The 22,980-nt window shown below is 45.1% G+C and overlaps 1 protein-coding gene across 2 annotated transcripts in view; it reads right to left on the reverse strand.

Annotated features, from left to right (window-relative positions):
* ppp2r3a (protein phosphatase 2, regulatory subunit B'', alpha) overlaps positions 1–22,980 on the reverse strand; it is a 52,959-nt gene that overhangs the window by 22,957 nt on the left and 7,022 nt on the right. For both annotated transcript variants that reach the window (XM_086049650.1, XM_086049649.1), the window contains exon 2: positions 1,771–5,016. In XM_086049650.1, the coding sequence (XP_085905776.1) occupies positions 1,771–4,332 (2,562 nt within the window). In that variant the 5' untranslated portion in view covers positions 4,333–5,016. The remainder of the gene's footprint in view (positions 1–1,770; positions 5,017–22,980) is intronic.

The following is a 22,980-nucleotide window of genomic DNA, read 5'->3' on the forward strand; positions in this document are numbered from 1 at the left end:
GCCCATTTCCGGTGTTTCTACAATTGTTTTAAAATCCCAAACCAGACTCCTGGAACGGGTTATCATCAACAGAACCGGGTTATCATCAACAGAACCATCAAAGAGGAATCGGTTTGCTCTAATGACGCGTTCAGGTACTGTTATTGTTGAGTTCTGGCTGTCAGTAACCATGGCAACCTCCAAAATAGGCGCTTTTCAGATCAACAGGACATGAGGCGGCACAGTGCAGTAACCAGATTTTTTTAAATGCATAAATAAATAAGCAGGAAGGCTTGAACCCCCCCCCCCCCCCCCCAAAAAATGTTCTATTTCAAAGCCACCCCTCACACTTCTTCCATTGAGCGAGTCAAAGCGCAGACGGGGCAGCACGCCAGTTAATTACCGTTATTCATCACCAACTATCAATTATAGTCAACGATCCTGTTGTGCCACAGCAATTACAAAAAAAGAAAAACAGAAAAACAAGCCCTGCAGGCTGTTTCAACTTGACGTGTTTACAAGACAAATGAGGAAAGATCCAACTTGTCCAACACATTTATAGATCACATTCAATGAAAATCATTCATAATTATAGTCATGTAATTATTTCGCCCCCCCCAAAAAAAATTCTAGAAAATAGCTTTTTCCCAAAAATGATGCAAATTTAATTTAAGATGATGCCTTTTTATCAAAAATATATGACCTTATTCTTGTACCATTAACTCTTCTCAATATGACTTTTTTTTTTTTTTAATATTTGACTTTACATTTGTTTTTAAGATTAGGACTTTGTTGTTGAAAATGCATCTTTTTTCCCCCCAAAATGTGCAGCTTTTTTTCTTGAAATAAATTCAATCCAGTAATGACTTTTTCTTGTAATATTTAGACTTTTGAAAATATATGACGATATTTGCTTGGGATAACTTTTTAACCATTAAAATACACAATTTTTACTTGAAAATATGCAACCTTTTTTCTTGAAAAACTATTAGTTAAAACTAATTAAATATAGAATAAATTACGACTTTATTCTCAGAAATGTATGATTTCAAAGCTGTGTGCTAGCGTGTTGGCGGAAGGCCTCGTCGTGTAGGAGTCTTTTGGTTAAGACTTTTAAACTACGCAAATAAAAAGTAAAAACTTTTACTAAAAGTTTTTTCTCGAAAACAAGCAACTATTCGTGCAAAATTGCACATTTTTGACGTTTTGAGAAAATTAGGGATTTGAGGAAATTAGGGGTTCGATACCACTTTTTTTCAGACCAATACCATGACGAGAATTTAAGTCTTTAGTTGTCACTGATACCTATACCACTAGTACTTTTGAGTACTTATATTTACTTATAAGTATCGGCCGCCATCGCGAGTACCGATACCTTGAAATAAGGCAGTGTATCCGCCCACTATTGATACCTGGTATCGGTTCTCACCCATCCCTAGACATAATATTATGAATTTAGTCTCAAAATACTGTACTATCATTTGTTTTCTTGAAATAAATTATTTTATGGATATCACTTTTTAATCCGAGAATGATATAACCGTTTCTTAAAAATATACGACTATTACAAAAATATGACTATCAAGTCATGAATTTTGTCTTTATTTTATTTTTTTTTAATGTATGATTTTATTCTTTTACGATCAAGATTTTTTTTCTCAAATTTCTCGAAGAAATATTTTTCTAAAATACATTCAACTTGATCCTAAAAACGTAGATGTCTTTTTTCTTGTAACTTATAACAGATAGACACGGCAAATAAGGCGAGGAAAATCAAAGGTTGGTGCCTACCCTGATCACTTCCGGTGTCTGCTGGATGAGTAGAGTTGAACCCGTGTCTCTCAAAGCCGGACTGTCCCCGATGGTAACAGCTGGATCCCTCTCAACTACCACAGGCGGACCGGACCCGACGGGCGTCACTTTAGGCGTAGCATCATTCCGCAGCTCGGCAGGATGCGCGAGGGAATGCAAGCTTGTGGTTGAAGGGCTGGATTTGGGATGGACCAAAGTGGCTTCTGAAAGGCTGTCTTTTGATTCCGGTGTCACCGGTGTAGGCACAGATGCGGAGGCGGCCTCAGGTGCAGGCTGAAGAGCTGGCGTTGCCGTGCATACCTCTTCAACGGCAGTCTTTTGTGTGAGAGCAGCTGCAACCCAGGGTGCTCGGCCAGAGAGCTTTGGCGGTATGGCCGGAACGGTTACTGTCGGAGTGGTTTCCGCAGGACAGGCTACCGGAACAATTTGTGCAGTCGAACTATCGATGGGGGTGTCGGGCCTCCCAGTGGACGCCAGTGTGCCTTGCAGGAGATTCATCACCTCACGTTCCTTCCCGCTGTTTCTCTCAGCGCTACCGGAGCTTCCTGCACCTGAGTCCACCAGCTCTTGGGCAAAACTCTCAATGCTCTCCAAGATTCTCAACAGCAACGCGCCGTCCTCCTGCTCCTCGCCGGCTCGAGCGTTGCGGTTTTCTCCCTGAGGGGCTTTGGAACTGGTGCCGTTCATTGCCAGTTGGCTCGCGGGGGTGTTGACTTGGAACTGGGACATTTTGGGTTGAGTCTGGGCTTCGGCGGACGCAATCCCCAGCCCGCCGCCGCCACGCTTGCGGGTCTTGACCGGAAGTGGAGGCTCAGTACTCCTGGGGTTGCTCATACTCTGAGACAGATTCTCCAGATCCATGAGCAGTTTGTCAATGTCATCGTTCCTGTGTGCTAGCGTGTTGGCGGAAAGCCTTGTCGCGTTGTGGACGACGCTGGTCGAGTCGAGTTGAGATAGAGGCGCAGATTTGTTTGCTGTGTCTTTATTCTGAGATATATGTTGAGTGATCTGTTCGGACGTCTTACCCATGTCTACATCTTCCTCCTCAATGTACAGTGCCTCCATGGGGGATCCCGGAGGGGTGTGGGTGTACGGAGGGGTAGGGGAGATTCGAAGACGTGTCGGAGAGTGTGTCGGAGAGCGGCTGGAGGGAGAAATCGTGACGGGGGTGGGGGATAGATTGCGATGCGAGATGGATGACGGAGGATGCAACTGCTGTAGTCCATTGGTGAGGGCTTTGGATGGGGAGCTCTGGACGGATACGTGGGGAGTGGATGACGCAGAATGAGGAGTCGTCTTTGGGCTGGGAGGCGACTGCACCACATCCTCGTAACGAGGAGGCTGCTCACTGCCAAATATCGGCGAGAAAGGCGCCTGTTGGAGCGAGTGGAGACTGTTTACCAGTTCCATCAGATCGCCATGTCCACTCCCGGGCGTGCCCTGTCCGCCCTGCCCGCTGCCTCCGATCCCTTCCAGCTCTAGAGGTAGTCTCTTTAGATACATGCTCAGTCGGGTCATCAAGGCCCGGTACACGCTATCGGGGCTGGCCCCTCCGTCCTGAGGCCCTCCGCCGGCCTTGCGTCGGATGCATTGCTTGATGATGTCGGTGCATTTCTTCAGGTCTTCTGAGCATTTGAGCAGGATGTCAAGGCAGGCGCGGATGTCCTCCCCACCGGCACCCCCGGCAGCTGCCTCCCCCCACGTTTTCTCCAGCAGACGAGCAATCAGGTTCTCGTCCCCGAGAGTGTTACGGTAAAGGGAGGCCAGAGTGTTCATGCTTTGGTCCAGCGACCCGCTGCCGCTTGAGCCGATTACTTTCGTAATAGCCGACGGGGAGCTTGAACCGCCCTTCAGTTTTGTCTCCAAAAACGGCGGCGCATTCTCATCATTCGGAGCGGCGGCGGTGCTGTTTGTCGTGCCGTTACTGGAGGCGTTGGAGCTGAAGTGGCCGTAGATGATGTCCAGATCGGTAGAGCGACGGCTGAACGAGTCGGGACGGACCTTGCGGCCTTTCCGGAAGGTGACGTGGCTGGAAGAGGAGAGCCGAAGCTTGTCGAAGGAAAACTCTTTGAGTTTACCGCTGGCCAGATTGATGGCCTCTTCGGTGATGTCCTTGAGGCTACCGTAGCTACCGCAGCTCAGGTTGCCCGTTGATCCTCCACCACTGAGGACTTTCTTTCCCCGCCACATGTTGCTCTCCTCCCCGATAAACAAATTGCCATTGCTCCCTGCCCTCTCCAGCGCACCACAATTATAACCCGTGTCAACGGCGCCACTGATTTTACCATGGTGAGGAATCTGTTGGGTGGTCATGCACCTGGAGTGTCCGGACGGGCCATTCAGGTCGGCGCAGGGCGAGTCCGGTGCCACCAGCAGCTCAGAGCAGGTGCCGTGATGGGCCACAGAACATTCCAGCCCCTGGGAGAGCGCTCTACACGGGCCCGAACAATAGTGCACAGCGTGAGAGTGGGTGCGCCGGTCCACCACCACGCTGTTGTAGCAGCTCACACTGCTCACGACCACACGGTAGGCTGCTGCCATGGTGACCAATGTCACCAAACTAATCCGTCAGGACATAGATCACATTTCAAAAAAAAAAATTTAAAAAAATCAAAGTAGTATCATCTCCCAGCAAAAAAACAAATCAAACCGTCTTTTCAAATTTTCACAGATGTCTCACGGGTTCTTTCGCCTGGAAATCCTTGAAAAAGTCCTGTTGCAAAGGAGAGACGTAAGATCTCAGGGCCTCTTAATAACAGCTGCAAGGTTCTTCCTCCTCGCTCCACAGGCTACTCCTCCGCTTCCTCTCTCGCGGCAGCTCGTTATCCGCTAATGACAGCGAGGCAGGACGGCGACAGCGGAACATCCAGCTGGGCTATCACCCTTCCCTCCAGAGAAGTAAACCCCACGGGCCTCATCCGCCGCCAGCAAGGCTTCAGCATGGCTCCGGACTTGGCTCGGTCCCTTGTGCAATCAAACACTGGAAGAAATCCTTTATCTCCTCTTCTTTTTTAAAAGTCCCAAGGCAGCTGAGAAGTACTTGCTGACACAGCTGCGGAATAGCAGGGGACCGAGCACAGATGGCCCACTGGCCTTTTCTCGCTCCCTCGTAGCTTGCGTTGCGTCTGGATGTCTGCCGTCGCTCTCGGTTCTCAAGTCTCTCGTCTCCGGGGGAGGTGTTGTGCTTTTCTGACCTCGGGGGTGGGGGGGGGGGGGGGGTGCCACCTAGGATTCAGCAGAAGGAAGGCCAAGGAAGGGAGGTGGCAGTAAGAGTGAAAGGGAAAAACAGAAGGGAAAGCAAACTATTAGTGTCTCAAGAATAAATAGCTGAAAATAAAAACAAATAAATACAAAAACTGTGCACATGAGCACATACAGTCAAGAGTAGGTGTGTAACGGTCACGGTTCGACCGTCACGTCTTGGTTTTTGGGCTATGGATGACCAACTTTTAGTTGACAACCAAATAAAGGCACCAAACAATGTGAAATTCCTGTCATTTAGTCACCACAGGGCAGTAAAATAAAAGCTGTGGACAAATACCTAAAATGTTACACTTTGAAACACTTAAACCCAATTGATAACATATGCCCTGCTATCACCGTTCTTTTTTAAAAAAAAAAAAAATCTTTTTCCCAACAACACGATAAAACTCCATCTGTCTGAAGTCCCAAGACACTTGTGCACATTTTAAAGTCAAGGAATATGTAAACACTAGCAATACACCACGGTTCAATATGCCCAAGACAACCCCCTCTGCGAATAAAAATGATTTAACAGCGGTGTGAAAGAAAATCGTCATTTCAGTCTGACATGTTAAATACACTTCAAAATTTCAATTTGTCTTACTCTCATTCTTGTTTCTCCCTCTTCCCTAGAGTTGCCCCGACTCAGCACATTCCCACACATAATAAATCAACACGCGTAAAGCTTACAGCTGCAGTGGGATGCTTGGAGCTGCTCAAGAAAAAACAAGCAACCTCGGGACACAAGTGAAACATCGGCAACAAAAATCATATAAAGTAGAGCTTGAAAATCTAAAAGCGCATTTCGAGCTATCCGGCGGATGCGGCGGCGTAGATTGCCGGAATAGCTCGGCCTCTGCCACTTGTCGCTAGGCAGAATTCATTGGGGCCCAATAGGCCAGTGGTCGAAAAAGAATACTGAACAGAAAAGACTGATTGAAAGAAAGGCAATCGGTGTTATACGTTGGACCTGGTGGGGGACATAATATGGAAAATTAACTTACTAACCACTGCAATAAAGACTGGAGTGAAATATTGCAGCGTCCAAAGCTAAAAGCACAGTAAGAGGCTAAGCTAGCACACTACAATGAAGTGTCTACTACCTAGATAATACCTGGACTTTGCTTTTAAGTTGCATTTTTTTTTTTTTGTAAAAATAAAAAAGTACTTAAGCACTCAAGTTCGATGAATTTGTCTTAATTGAACACATTTCGAAAAAAAAAACAGGGAGAGGGACCTCCTTTAGCGGTTCAGTCATCTTTAGTTGTCTCCCTTCTCTTTTCATTCCTTCTCCTCTGCCCCACGGGCCCCCCCAAAAAAAAGTTTTTCCTTCAACTTGACCTGATCCAGGAAGTACTAAATCATGTCTTTCGCAGGCTACGATGCGGCTACCCTAATCATGTTTGTGCCTGTCTGCTGCTTTTTCTACTTCACACATCCACGCATGTTGTCTTTGCCGGCCCACTGGGGCTTCCCGTGTTTGAACGGGGGTCTTTGTGTAGGTGTAAACAACCCGGGAGAGAAAGCGCAAATGTGTATTTACACGCACAAAGACAATGCCTCATTCAGCCAAATGCACAGTGTGATTTATGAGAAGGCAGGTCTGAAAATGTTCCATTTTTTGACTTTCCTGCTTTGACTCTCAACTCATTTTACATTAAGCAGCACTGTGGCAAATAGTTAAGACTCCTTCCGAAAAAGAAGCTTCAAATTGTTTATTGCCACCCCTGGTTGGAGTTGACAGTCAAACTAAAAATAAGGGCCGTACTAGCTTAATGCTAAAGCTAATTAGCATCTATGTTGTGGCCCTTTAACAGAGAGAATACAAGTGGTCCAGTAACAACACGGAGACAGAGAATATGACAGGACTCACAATCACATACTCTTTATCCTCTGTGTAGAGCAACTAATATTAGTGCCGTGCGGATAAGCTCAGAGAGGAGTTGAGACGTTGTTGTGAATCCCGTGAGTTCCAAGCAGGACGCACCTTGCTATAATATGATTGGCTGCTGCAAAGTGGTAATGACTGCCAACAACTCAAGTGGGATTTATAAAAAAAAAATAAATAAAAAAAAAAAAATCGATCACCGAATAGTATACCCGTCTGTCTTATACTGCCGCCATTTTTTATATTTTTATTGGTGCGCGTGTATGTGTGTGCGTCAATGTGAAGAGACTCGACTACCAGGCAAGTTGCCATTACATTTAGGCGACAGTTAAGAATGCTAAAAAGTGAAATGCATCAAGTCTGCTTTGCTTTTTCTTTGGCTGTTAGAGACTTCTTGTTGCGAGCACTCCTGAATGGTGACCCCCTCCGGCACAAATCTGGAGCGCCACTGTGGTATGGCCTGTTGCCTCAGTACGCGCACGCACGCGCACGCACACGCGCACACACACGCAGGTCCCTGGAGAAAGGCCGTGTGAATAGCTCCACACCTCATTATGAGCAAGCGGCCCCGAAGGACGGCGGCTCGGATGGACGCACCAAATTTACCCTTTGGGGAAGTGTGTAGGGCAAGGAAAAGGATGTTTTTGTTCCTACAGGCGGGTGACTCACGGCTTTTCTTATCTTTAAAAACCTTATAAGGAGCACAGACACACACACGCACGCACTGGAGAATGAACAGCGCATGTAAAAAAAAAATAAAAAAAATAAAAATAAAAAAAAAAGTGGCAAAGTAATAAGCATGAATGAATATGGGTAAGGCTTCAAAACTGCCTTCAAAAACTAACTCTCATGGGACTGAGGCGGTTTGGTGGAAGACGCAGAGGAGGGGTGTGTTTTGATAGGAATTGTTTATTTTTTCATGTATTGTTTATTCATTCTTTCTGTATTATCATTATTATTATGATTACTATTATGAATGCTTGATCTTTGCTATGTTCTGAACTCTATCTATCCATCCATCCTCTTACTTTATTCTTGTGGGATTTAAGACATGAATGCAAGATTGATATGATTGTGCCTTTTCTCCTGAAATATATAGCTTTATTCATTTAAGATTATGATTTCATTTCATATCTAAAACGTATATACACATTTTATTTTCTAGAAAATTGACTTTCATTTTTTTCCGTAAAAATATACTTTTTTTTCCCCTCTTGATTTTTTGGTAAAAAAAAAATTTCTGGAAAAAGCCATATTTTTGTCTTTAAAAAAAACAAAACAAATATATATATATATATATATATATATATATATATATATATGTTTTTTTTTTTTTTTTTGTTTTTTTTTTTTAAGTCAAACAAATGGGATAATTCGCTGGCATCCACTGTATAAGCTTACACAAGACTGCTGACGTAGCGTTTTTTTTCAACTGTACCCAACCTTCTTTTAACTTTAAAGACCGGCCAACTCTCCGTGAGTAAATGAGCAAACTTCTGCTTGTACACTCTCCAGACTGCCTTTGTGTTCACAAACACCGCTTTGTGGCCTGACTGGAGATGTAGCGTGGCCATCCGCAAGCGGCCTCTTAAATACGCCTCCAAAGTAACACGCGGTGTATAAGGCACACCACGTCTGCACGGCATTTTGAAAAAAAAAAAAAGTAAAAAAAAAAAAAAAAGAACATATCTTCTTTTCTTCAGGCTGTACTGACGACGACTTGTCCGTGTCCAGAATGTGTTTACGGTAGCAGAAATGAATTGGAAATCCATATAAGCGCATGTTTAGACTGCACCAGTGAAGCTAGACACACCGGAGCGTGTGTTTTGTGTGTGTATGGACTGCTGTTCCCGTCCATCAGAGGGTCATATGAGGAGCAGATTAGGGTTTCTAACCGCAAACCCCTTGTCGCCACCGCACGTTGTCACGGAGACTGCGAGGAGAGCCGTCATGTTCCCGATAACCATGGGCAGTCACGCCCCCCCCCCCCCCCCCCCCCCCGCCAACCCCCTCATCCAAAAGCCTCCTCACCGAAAATCTAAATCGGGACTCTCGAGGGCTCCGTCACCTCGCCGGCGCCAAACTTTTCAGCCATTTACGATTGGATCATCATGCAGCAATGTTGCCATCACGAGACAATTCATTGGGAACGCTTACATCATCTAATGACAGCCGATGCAGGGTAAAATCTTGTGCTTTCTACCTTGATTCGTTTCATTTTATTTGTCAGGATGTTGTAAATTCGCCACTGACCTGCGGTGATTGCACTAACAACATAGCTGCGGACGGAGAGGAGCTATTGCAGTCAGTGTTGCCAAATTAGAAACGTTTATAACTGTTGCCGTTACTTTTCAAAAATATGAATGACCTAAGTAGTCAGTGGAAAAATCGAAAATTGATTTGAATCGAAAAAAAAATTCTTTTGATGATCAAAGATGTGAGTGCCTCACATCGGATCGAATCCAAGTGTTCCACTTTAAAATATATCAACATGCGTCGCCAATTGGCTTTTATTGGACAGGTGTATGGCGGAGGAATCGCCACATTTACAGCACTGACAAATTCATTCACATGTACAAGCACGTGAAACGACAAGAAGAAACTCATTGCATCATACCCTCTCAAAATGAGCCGTACACTATCGAATCATAACGCCACTGAATCAAACCGAATCGTTCCACTTTAAAATCGAACCGCCCTTGAATACCCGCACCCCATCTATTGAGATACGTATCCAATCGTCTTTTACACACACACATATACAAATATATATTTATATCTAGATCCATAAATATATATATATATACACCGGTATATACACGTGTGCGCATTCCCTTTTAAAACTTCTATAGAAATTGTATTCTCTAGCTTACCAAGAAGCTCGAAAATGGATGTTCGTGAATGCGTCGTTAGCATGCTTTTGAAATTGTTTCAAAGAGAAAGAGGTGTTGATTTAAGTGAGAGAACACAAAGATGAGGAATGTCCTTGAGGGGCTGTCAAAGGACAAGAGGGGAGACGCTTAGGTGTGATACGGAGCAGAGGGTGTCAACAACACGGCCCGCTCTCTTGGGATGAACACATGCGCAGGCATACACACACACACACACACACACACACACACACACGGACTGTATATAACACATAACTTAAGATGAAAAGCCAGACGGAGATTTTGCCGGGGTGGGGGCGACTTAGGTCACATGCACAAACACTAGTCCGAGAATAACCTCTAAACACCAGGGAAGAAAATAGCCCAGTAACAGAGGATGTGGCACTTTGTGTGTGTGTGCGCGCGCGTGTGACTGCGCAGTGTGTCGTCTCTGTATTCTAACCATTTGTAGGCTCATTTGTATGAGGGGGGGGGGGGGAAAAAAAGTCTTTAATCTTCAGCCGCACTTACCCTAGGCCGCCTGTTTTAAGATCTCACAAAAAATGGTCATATAAAGTCTTGACTAATTGCCATCTGTTGAGTTTTGGGTTAGTGTCAGCAATGCAACAACAAAGGACACAAAAAAAAAAGCTGTGTGGTATATACGGCACACGCAGGAAGACGTTAAAGTTTGGCTTAAAAAAAAGATACATTTGGACTCTACCGGCAAATTGCGTGTTGAGGGTGACCGACTCAGAGTAAAAAAAGTCTTACCGTGTGCCAGAATGATTATTTTAACCATTTACGAACTGGTTAGAAAAAAAAAAAAATCCATGTTGAGCAGTAACCCATCCTCACCGGGGGAATGCTAGGCGCTAAGCTAACTCGCTCGGCACTAGCTGCGGCTGGCTAGCTATGACGGCGAAACGCTGCCCTACCTCTAAGTCACTAAATCTCGCCTCCATGGGGGCAAATAAGCTTCTGACAAATATCGTTAGCACTAAAGGAACATTTGTCAAGGCCTATTGGTGTATTAAAAAAAAAAGTCAATATAAGTGCGAGACCGCATGTGACGCCACTAACCTTACCATTATCCTAGCCATTTTCTTATGTTTTTGACACACAAACATTTCTGGAGTCCAAACCACTTGGGGTTTTCTTGTGACTACAAAACATTATTTTGATATGACTATTGTTTTCTCAGATTTTTTTCCAAAGTAAAAGTCATAACAATTAAGATTGCTTTAAAAAAAAAAAAGGTTTATTTCCCAAAATTGGTTTTCGTCATTCTTGTCAGGTCAATGACTTTGAATTGAACTTGATTCTATTTTTGTCAGCGACACATCGATACTTTGATTTTCAAAATTCATACTGTCTATATTGCAAAGCACGTTTTATCGTTACTGAATTTGGTACGTCTTACGGCAGCTAGTTGTTAGCGACTAATTAGCTGTTAACTTCCATCAGGTGCCAATCGCGATCCGGACCTTTTTCTGCATCATCTTGAGAGGTTTACCACCCTGCTTTGCCCAGGCGTCAACTCCACTCGAAGAGAACCTTCCACCACGCCGCTGTTTGCGGTCAAGCGGGCAAAATTTTGCGGTTGCCCGTGAAAAAGGTGCATTTTCAAGCAAATAATTTCGGCGACGTCCAACGGAAAAAAACTCGCACAGTAGTTGGCGAGCTCACGAATGATTGGTGGACAGGCAAGGGTCCGCTGCGTTCGCGGTTTTGTTTCTGTTTACACTGCTTAGGACTAGATTAGCATCGCGGCGACCCCTGAGGCGCCCTCGAGGACCGCAGTTGGTGACCCCTGTTCTAGGTGATCTATTAGCCTGTGTTAGAAATGTCTTAGGATTGAGTTACGGTGAGCGTACAGTAAAGGGAGCGCGCGTATGGCCGCAGGCCGCACACATCTGTTTGCAATGCACAAATGGCAAAGATTTACGGCATGAGTCGACTAGCGCTGGCTTATTGGAAGCCGATAGTGTCATACAATGACTCTCATTGGGGGGGGGGGGGGCATCTCTCCGCTGTCATCAAACACACACACGCTATATAGGCATGCCTGCTTTCAGCGTGGTGATCTCATGGGGGATACAGTATGTACTGTACATGCGAGGGCAGTAAGGGCCACGGGGTTGTGAGATATTTGCGCACGCGCACACTCGCGCAAACACACTCCTGCCATGTTTTTGCCACCTGGAGGAAAAGGATAGCGGGCCAGCATGACAGGAGAACAAAGACAATGGCCGCGGCTACTATGACTCACCGCACACGCATTTGTACGCACACACACTCACATGCTCTCGAAAACACTGTACATAGCTCAGAGAGTCACAAATGCGCACACACGTTCTCTCCGTGAAGTCTACTCACGCGCACGTACTCTCACACAGGCTCCGAAACACACACACACGCGCACACGCATACTATGGAGTTGTCAGGCAAACTTTTGCGGCACTTCTTAAGGGCTTAGCAACAGACTGACACACAAATGTGTCCGTTTTATAGGTCCGTTTTTATTTTACCTGACGTGGGTCGTGCCGATATGTCCGTCCGTGTGTGTGTGTCAAGCGAGGCCATTGGTCAGCGAATGCGCGAGCTAGCATACCATCGCTGTTTTGAGGCGTAGTAACTGCGGTGAGCTGATGCTTCGCCGCTGCGACGATGGAGTTTTTCGTTTTGCCGCCTTAAGCAAGCCGTGTGTGCGCGCGAGTGTGCGCGCGTGAGTGTGAGCGAGTTCAAGTGTACATGTGAGATTCTCTGTGAGATTTCAGAGAGTGCACGGTGAAGGAATACAAGCAGTATAAAGTAGGACTGGATGACTAGCGGATTTTATGGATTCATTCGGGTCAGAACGATTTGAATGGTTATTTTTAGTCGTTTAGTAGTTCAAAGTGCTGCTTACACTAACGTCATTGGCGTTGACAATTTAGCGGTTCGGTCGCTAGTGCCTAGCTTATTCAATTGCCACAAAGGAATAGACGACATGAATCATTTTTACATGGTTTTGGAGTATGCCAAGCGAGGTACCGGTGGAAGGCAACTGTGATGAAACATTTGACCCGAGGTATGTGGGTGCAGGCTCCAAATGTGTTTCGGATCCTGTCTACATGCATGTTTTGGAAAAAAAAAAAAAAAAAAAGAGAGAGAAATAAAACAATTTTTATTGTGTCTGTAGAAACTGATGCAAGTTAATGCTGGGATTTGAAAGAAAAAAAAAATGCTGTATAAAATTGTTTCCCATCTTAATTGGTATCAGGAGAAATAAAGCAAATCCCAGAAGTAAAAAAAAAAAAAAAAAAAAAAAATCGGATTTTTATTTGAAGGCCATGTAACCCAGCCCTAGTACACAATATTCCATGGTGTGCAAAAAGCTACAACGCCTACGCGTGGCTGGAGCACAAACAAAACACCCACTCACACAAAAGTTTGTGTATCAAACTCGTAAGATTAGCATAATGTCAAAAACGGCCGTGATAAGCAAACTGAAGGCGGCTTCACAATGAACTGCACTATGTTTATTTGTCACGGCCTCAGCTACCTCAAGGGGGTCTCGTATGCCTCAAAAACAATCGGATTCTTCCTTTAAGTACTATTTTTATCTTTGTCAATAGTCTGCCCAGGGCAACTGGCATACATACCCACTCATAGAAGCTCAGATCCATTAAAACAGAGTGCCGTGTCCTTTTAAATCAATTGGATTCTTGCTTTATAATGCATGACCTGAGGAAAAAAAAAAGGCTTATGCTCACACAATATGAATTCATTTATCCATCATTAGATCTCAGGTATCTCAAATGGTTGGCATATGAATCAAAATCGATGGAAATCTTGCTTTTAAGTGCCGACTTACGCTGAGAATTGTGGCCGGAAGAGTGTTGACAAAATGGAGTATGTGTAGTATGTGCTTTGAAAATCGATTGACTGGGTGCTTGCTTTTTTTTAAAAAATTTTTTTTATCCTTGACCAGATCAATCAGGGACGGGAAACGCTGCAAACATCAGAGAACAATGGCCTCCTGTACTTCTGCGGACGAGGCGAGCAAGGCGAGGCTAACGGCGGGTGCGAAAATGGAGTGCTACAGCAAAGTGGAGACTGTGGAGCGGTCTCGACGAGACACGCTAACAAACAACGACAATGGAGGAGAATGAGCTTCTACTGTATTGGCTTTTAATGAGACCGATTGTATCCGAGAGGACACAGAAGGCATTGGGAAAAATGGAGCTGTACAGCAAAGTGGAGACTGTGGAGCAGGAGAAAGCGCCCACGCGAACTTGTTAAAACCACAGAGTATTAAGACACACAACATTGGAGATCAAGGTTGTCCTGTACTTACTTCTTATGAGACACGTTTACGTCTCTCGTAGGTCCCCAGTTTGGACTTCTGGACATAAAAAGACCAATTCTACCTGAGAGGTGTGCAGCGAAAAAAACTGGGCGCTGCAGCAAAGTGTAGACTACGGCGCACCCAGGACGAGCCATTCTAACAAACACACAATGGAAGAGAACGTAAGTCTCCTGTTTTAACTTCTGGACATACGGAGACCAATTTTACCAGAGAGGAGAATGAGGGCAGTGAGAAAACGGAGCGCTGCAGCAAAATGGAGACTGCGGAACAGCCAGGATGAGACATTCTGACAAAAAAAAAAAAACAACAGAAGAGAATGTAGGTCTCCTGTTTTAACTTCTGGACATACGGAGACCAATTTTACCCGAGAGGAGAATGAGGGCAATGAGAAAACGGAGCGCTGCAGGAAAATGGAGACTGCGGAGCAGCCACGATGAGACATTCTGACAAACAAAAACAACAGAAGAGAATGTAGGTCTCCTGTTCTAACTTCTGGAGATAAGGAGACCAGTTTTACCCGAGAGGGATTGAGGGCCGCGAGAAAATGGAGCGCTGCAACAAAGTGGAGACTGTGGAACAGACGGAAAAAGCAGAGCTAATGAACAACGACAATGGAAGTATTAACCGACGTGACAAATTATAGACGAGAGGAAACTGAGGGACCGCTGCAGCAAAGTAGAGACTGTGGAGCACATCGCAGCAGCGTCGAGAGCTAAAACAACGCAGCGGCGTAAGATAGCGTTAGCTTATCCATCCATTTTTGTCATTTCTAGCCGTCTATCTTCAGATGTTATTATGATGAATAAGAGAGTATCGTGGCTACTTCCTGGTTCGGCCAGTAGTAAAGTTACCCCCCAGAAAAAAGGAACATTCGCTCTTCAATTTAAAAAGGACCGCAAAGTTTAGTCATCAGTAATCCGCGCACGCACGCACGCACTCAGACACTCACACACTTGTGATCCTGATGGATTTGGTGGCGGCGTGACTGTTGCCTCTTTCAAGTCGAGAGTCGGAGAAGCCCGCCTCCATCAAATTCATCCACTATTTAAAAGCACCGAATCAAGATTCCATCCTCTTTCGGGGGAAAAGTTGGAAAGCACTTGTGGTTTATTTATTTGAGTCTCTTCTTGGGCTGAAAGCACCGTTTGGGATTAGGACTCCCGGGAGAAGGTTTTAGCGTCGATGATGAAAAGGCTGGAATTGACAAATCCCGTCAAGACGTTATAACAGGAAACGTAAAAAAAATTTTTTAAAAAACACCTTGCGCTCGCTCACATTCCGGAAGCCGGCCTCATCACAGCCCGGTGCCTCCAATCACAGCCTTGCGGACAAAGAGACCACATAAAAGACGTCAACAAACGTCTTCTCTGAGTCGTTTTTCCCCCCCCCCCTTTCACCCCATCCAATTTGCGATCCATCATCGTGGATTTTTAAGCTCCCGGCGACAGACGAAAACAACCCCCCCGAGTGATAACACCACTCGTCTGGCAGCTCCTTTAAGTGCGTGATGAATATATACGCTAGGTTTACGTTAAAGCCCTGAGTGGAGAAGGTGGTATTTAGGTGGGGGGGGGGATGGGGGGGTCAACGTTTTGGGGGCCTATAAATACGAACTGACGCCAGAGGGGATAAGGTAGCATCGGTATCCTGATTCAGCCTAAATGATTGATACCTTAGATCCCCTTCTTTGCTGCGGCGCTCTCTCTTGCACTGGCTTGCTGGAAGGGTCCGAGGGGCGGGGTGGCAAAATGTTCATAATTACTTTCGCAGGCGACAAGCAGAGCCCTAATTGGACTTTGGTGTGATCTTTTTAGGTTGCGCTCGTTAATCTGCCCCAAAAGTCGTCCGCGACTGTGGTAGGTTGTGTGGTCACGTTGTCAGGCAATGGCAAGCGCATGTGATTTTCGTTTTGGCAGCGCTAATAAGTAGCCTAGCGGTTAGCACGTCTGCTTTGGCAGTTCTGAGCTTTGGGGTTCGGCAAGCCAGCTATCACTTGATGACACACTACTCGCAAAAAGTTAGCGAGATTCGGTTTTCGGGGGACATTTCAGAGTGAACCTAAAATGTGTAAACTTTTGCAAAGTAAAAGCAAATACATAGGCTAGAAAAGGCTAGAAATTGTACAATGGGATATCGCAAATGTAGTAAATGAACATGGAAAAACGTGCATTCAAATATAAAATTAGGGATGGGGGAAAAAAATTGGCTAACAAAGTTGGGAGGATTATTTTTGATATACATATAAAAAAAAAAATTTTCAAATGAAAAATAGTCAGTAACATTATTTTTTTTAAGTTTTGAAAAGATTGACAAAGAACTGTTGAAAGGTCCGAAGGTCAGACTGATGTCTCAAAGTCGCGGTTGCGGTCTGTGCTAAAAATAAACACTGAACTTGTGCCTCGACAAATTACTGATATTTCAACGCTGCCTATTTTCGTTGAGACTCTTTTAAAACTGGGCGAGTTCTCGTCAACAACAATTGCAGCTGCGAGCAGTGATGAGCGGGCTGGCGCAATCCGTTTTCATTGCAAAACCTCAAGCTGAAGATCAAACGTTGACACCATGCTACGCCCACGTCAAAATGACGCTGGCAAAAAAGCGTAACAATTCAGGGTGCGCCAACGTCTAAGACACCTGCTTACGATTTGGGGCTCATTTGGACAATTTGCATTTTTTTTTTTCCAGTTTCCATTTTTTTAAGACTTTTGAAAGATTGATATAAGACATCAGAGCCTTGTTTTTCATTGATTCAAAGCGTGGGAATCCTGAAACAGCGATTCCCGGACGGCCTCCACAGCGCCTGATGGTAAGGCCCTAAACAAGATAAAAACAACCCCCCCAGAACCGGCAGGACCAGAACGCCAATCTCCATTCAACTTGCTATGACTGGCTAGTTTCAGTTGTGTTGCTACAAAGCATCCAACAAATCACTACATAATCACAAACGCGACCACGAAGAAATTACAGAGTCATGACGACGCGTATGCCACATCAACAAAGTCATGTTTGTTCTTTCTCTGTGCTCCGATTCCCAACCTTTAATTAAGGATGCCATCGAAAAGGCTGCGACCAATAACCGGGCGGCTGTCATTTTATCTTCACGTTTCCCTCTTTAAAAAAAAAAAAAAAAAAAAAAAAAGCGAAATTTTCGGAACAGTGTCCAATCACCTAGGGCAACGGTGTTTCGACTCTTCAACGCGGCTGTCAGTATGCGGGGCGAGTATAACGACGTGGTACATTTGGGGATGGACGCCCGCCAACGCCAGAGCCCACGACATCCGAAACAACCTCCGTAGTCCGTACCCACAGCTCCCAGCTCTGCCACGAGCGGTTGACCAACTGGCAGAGCGGACAAGTCGCCACCCGCAGAGCAAAAAAAAAAAAAAAAAACACCGTCAGCCACGGCGAGGGTGGGCCGAGTTTAAATCCTTTCCTTGCGATACAACATTCAACAGTTTTAAGTGCCCTTTTTGTTTCTTTAAGAATTCCAGTCTTTCCAATTTCTTATTGCTGGAGCTGCACTTTTTTGTTTTGTTTTTTGCACTAGCTTAAAGCGATTAGAGGCTATCAGGCCAAATTTGAATGTTTTCCCGCTCTTGTGATACAAGTCAACAAAAGGTTCTCAGATGTCTCCGAAAGATTATCCGGAGCAATTATCCTTCGGGCTGGGGTGTGATGGATGGGGACTGACGATGTCTAAAGACGGGGTACACACATACCGATAATCAGGCTAGATCTGAGGATCTGATAGCTGTCCATGAGCCTGAAACATTTGCGAAACAAATGCAGATATAGAGAATCAAATGTACCGCCGAAAGATTATCTTGAGAGATTATCTTGTGGTGTGAGGTGTGTCGAGTAGACTTTTGTCCTCCCTGATCTGGTCAGAAAACAGGGCTGACGATCCTAAATATGAATCCCGCTTCAACATTTGCGCTGGCAAATCCTTCGGCGCCTTAGGCTCATAACTTCCATAAAGCGATCGCTCGGCTCGTATTTTCAAAAAAATGATTATAGTGCACGTCCAGATGTTTAACAATTTCAGGCTTTGAGGAAGCCGATTCTTCTCTCAACAGATGCTAATAAAAGTCATCAAATCCCCCAAAAAGCAAAGAGATGAAAACGAGAGTAAAAGAGCTGTCAGGCGACGTGGCCACAGCTGCGGGCGTTGCGCTAAACTCTTTGATTCGCCGCACTTCAAACAAACAGCTGATATCAAACGACAGCGCTCGGAAGTGAAGACGACATATTCTGTAAATGGCTGCGTGTCAGGGTAGACAGTAACACTTGTTTTAGCCAACAAAAGGTTAGTAGAAAACTCGCCGGCCAAATGTCACAGGATAAAGCTCCCAGATTCGCGTTGACAAATACGCTAACGTCAAACAAGCAGCGTGACGGGGCAGCTGATGAATGAATGAACCGAATTCAACTCGTATCTCAAGGGCACCACTGCATTCGAATGCTCAGTTGTTTGACGAGCTAGCAACGACGCTAAGCTCACACCAGCACCGTGGAACGAACCGCCAGGGTTGCCTTTGCGTGAAGTTGAGAATGACTTTAGAGGAGAGAAGGGAAGCGGCAAACTGCTATTAGACGTTCTTGCGGTTGCCTTCAAAAACAGCTGGGTGGGTGGGTAGGGGGGGGGGGGGGAAACAATGTTTCCATCTAAATGTCAAGGGGATTTTAAAGAAAATTTTCCAAATGTCACGGAAGGAGAGGGGGGGGGGGGGGGGAGAAAATGTTGAAATGTCTAGAGGCCCCTAAACAGCTGGCCTTAAATGAACAAACACCAAAGGAAGTGAAGACCTTAAAAACATTTTTGGAGTGTTGTTTTGAGTGCATTTCAGTGACTTCATCAAGTGCTGCGCAGCCGAGACGATTGCAGCTCGATGTCTTCATCACGCTAGAATTGTACTCGGCAGAGCGGAGCAGGGCGCAATCTTAATTTGGATCGGCACATTCATAGACGCCCGCCTCCCGCATGGGTTTCATCATTAACATTTGAGCCTTGTCGGCGAAATTAAGGAAAATGTCAAGAGCCCGTCCGTCTCTTGATATTTCCTGGCGGAGAATTAAATCTGAAAATCCTTAAAGTGAGAAATCAACCCAAACACTTCTTTTTTTTTTTTTTTCAAGAATATAATCCCAGCAGGTTTACTAGTTGAAACACAGCATTCTGATGAATATTGCGTTTGTGAAATATGAGTTAAGCAGCAAAACCCGCCCCTTATTAGCCAGTTCAGGGGGCGGCCATTTTGTCACTTCTGTCACCTGAAAATGACATCGCAACTGCTCAGGGCTCAGGTAACGACCAATCACGGCTCCGCTTCAGAAAAGGGGTCAGCCGTGATTGGTCGTTACCTGAGCAGTTGTGATGTCATTTTCAGTCGACAGAAGTGACAAAACGGAGATGGCTAAAAACGGGTGGATTAACTCTTATTCCACAAACGCAATATTTATCAGAATGCCTCGTTTCAACGAGTAGGCTTGGATAGAACATATTCTTGAAAAAAATGTTTGGGTTGACTTCCTCTTTACAGACAAACTGCGTTGGTTTTTTTTTTTTATACAATTTAAAACTCGGGTCAAGTCAAAATCTTTCTTTGTCCTAATGGTCTATGCGCCTCCGCACGGTCGTCACGCTATTCTTTAAAGCGAGCTATAAAACGATTATTCCACCCGCTTTCATCCATATCAGGGCACTGCCATTTCGCCCTCTATTGAGATCAAAGTGCCTTCGGGCTCGCATTGTGAACATCACGGCTCACCAGTTTTCCGGGTTTGGTCAAGTGAGCCCGAGGGCGGATTGACATCAATTTCACTCGACAGCAGGGGGCAGTGTACTGCATAAACTTAAACAAAATAAACAAAAGGCAAGATTTGAACCCCCGAACCAAAGAAGTGTGAGGAAGATATGCTAACCACTACCTCACCGTGTTACCCATTAAAAATTCAATTTTCCGTAATCTGTCCCAATTAAGTCAGTATTATTTTCTCCCCAAAACGTTTGGCAGCTCGTTTTTATCTAAAATCATTCTGTTTAAACTCTTTAGCAAAGTGTTTTGATGTGCCTCCAATACATGAAAAAGAAGAAAAAGGAGCTTTGTGTCAGGGTTTCGTCAGCCTCCAAATGACTCACAGACGAGCCTTCGAAGTTCCTCTGATGCTCTCATCTGACGTCGGCGCGTGTACGGGGGGAGGGGGGGGGGGGGGCTTATCCGGCAGTGTCTGTAACCATGGTAACCTCAAGGATGCAGTGATGAAATTCCAACAAAGTGCAACACACACAAGCAGATGTCCCGGTGCACGCCATAGTTTCTTCCATTTCTGCTTCCTGAGGGTGTAATGGACACGTCCCAATATTTTGTGCCTTTATTGTTCCTTTTCCCAATGTCCCATTCCTAAGCAGTTCACCACTCGCGACACTGGCAAAACGGCGCGGGAGCGGCCAGTTTTCCTGCTGCCCTCAGTCTCCTCAAGGAAAAACAATTGCTTCGTAATGCTGAGAAGTAAACACAGGAAATGACTACTACGCCGTAACTCTGAGTTCTGCAGTTTTATAGTCCATAGTCTCCACCTTGCTGCAGCGGTATGTTTTCTTACCGCCCTCAGTCTCCTCACGGATAAATCTTTCCTCCTAATAGTGAGATGTAAATACTGGAAACGAGTCTTGAGTCTTAGCTGAGGTCGCTGCAGTTACTTCACAGTATTCCATAGTCTCCACCTTGCTGCAGCGGTATGTTTTCTTACTGCCCTCAGTCTCCTTACGGATAAATCTTTTCTCCTAATAGTGAGATGTAAATACTGGAAACAAGTCTTGAGTCTTAGCTGAGGTCGCTGCAGTTACTTCACAGTATTCCATAGTCTCCACTTTGCTTCAGTGGCAAGTTTTTCTACTGCCCTTAGTCTCCTGGCAGATCAAATGTGTCACCTTATGGTGAAAGATGAAAATGGGAAATGAGGCTTGCACCTTAGCTCTGGACGCTGATGTTTTATCTTTCACGCTATTATACTCCATAGTCTCCATTTTGCTGCAGCAATATTCAGAGTTTCGTCAGGGATAAATGTTTTTGTCCCTATTATGAGAAGCAGATAAAGGTCTGTAGTCTCCGCTTGGCCGATTTCCTCTGCCCTTAGTCTCTTCACGGATAAAAATCTTGTGGTGGGAAGTAATTACAAGAGTCTTGTGTTTTATCTCTTTCACAAACACTTCCCCAAACATTTGCGCGTTGCCTCTAAGCATCGCTAAAAGTTGCTAAACGTCACTAATGACAGAAGTGACCCCCCCCCCCCCTGATTTTCGCCAACATTGGTCAGAAAACTTGACTCATCCGACATCCGCTACCTTCGCAAGCATTCGCCGCTTATTAACATACCGCCTTTACGCTATGACGCAAACACAGGGAAACCGTTATTCTGCTCCGCTGCGGCTGTTGTTTGTTAGCATATCTCACTCCTACTTTGACCTTCAACGCGTCTTGTTTTCGCCATTCACGTCCGAAAACCTGACAAGAGTGTATCTAACTGCTTTGTCAAAACAGTGCGCCAACATGTCTCCTCGCGTGGATAATTGCAGTGTCCCTGCGCCATTTGCGCACAAATCTCCCGCTTGAGTGTCTTTGTGTTCGTGACTGCATTCATGTCCTCTGAATGGCGGTCGCGTGTGTTTACTGACCGAGATAAAGGCCCCTCTCTCCGATCTTACCACCAGCCCACTTCCGCCTTTCGGCCAGTCGAAGCAGTCAAAGTAATTAAGGCCCATGTCATGTCAAAACAATCTTGATCTCGTCAATAAAAGCCTCTCAAAAGCGTTCGGACTCAAAAAAAAAAAAAAAAAAAAAAAAAAAAGCAAGCGAGGTTGAGATCAGTGGCGAAACCCTCCTCCCGCCTCACATGTTAATGTACTTAAGGACCTTGTCGGCTAGCGCTGCCCTCAGATGCTGACTGGCATAACAAAGAGGAGCAAAGCCTGAATCTGCTGTTTTAGTCTGACTGAGAGGACCTCTGCGGTAAACCGGATTCCTACACATTGTAGATTTACTGTCTTTCTGATGCCTTTCCTGCTCTGTTGTATCACTCTTCATTTCCATAATTTTTTTTTTTTTTTTTTTTTGCCGTCTTTCTGCTGCTGCGGTGGAGAGTGAGACGAATGGTCTACCCGCAGCGGGCAGTAAAAGCAGCCCCGTGGCCTCTTGTCATTTTAGTCCAGACGGTCACAGAGCGTCTGTTGCACAACTCAGGATGTGGTCGGGCTCGGGGGCATCCATCGGCCTCGGTTGTTTCTTCTCAAAAATCATATGTAAAAGTAAAAAATGAAAAATGAATACATATTATTTACAATGTACGCTCGCTCTTTATAGGATATAGGGACCAAGCTTCAACACAAATGCAGAATATTCTAGAGCAAAGGACGCCGCTCCCGCCTTAAAATGTCTTTTCTATTTGCATGTATTACGAGTTTAAAGCCTAAATCAGGGGTGTCAAATTAATTTTGGCCACTTCTTGGTGATGGTTTCCCACGGGGGGGCTGTTGTTTGTTAAAGTCAACCCAAACATTTTTTTTTTCAAGAATATGTTCTATGCAGGCTCACTAGTTGAAACGAGGCATTCTGATAAATATTGCGTTTGTGGAAATAGGAGTTAATCCACCCGGTTTTAGTCATCTCTGGGGCGGCCATTTTGTCACTTCTGAAAACGACATCACAGTTGCTCGGGGCTCAGGTAAACGACCAATCACAGCTCATCTGTTTTCTGAAGCTGAGCCATGATTGTCTTTACCTGAGTCATGTGATGTCATTTTCGGTCGACAGAAGTGACAAAATGGCCGCCCCCTG

Source organism: Filicampus tigris, chromosome 13 (assembly GCF_054856515.1).
Source record: "Filicampus tigris isolate MCC_2025a chromosome 13, RoL_Ftig_1.0, whole genome shotgun sequence".
Taxonomy (NCBI): Eukaryota; Metazoa; Chordata; class Actinopteri; order Syngnathiformes; family Syngnathidae; genus Filicampus; species Filicampus tigris.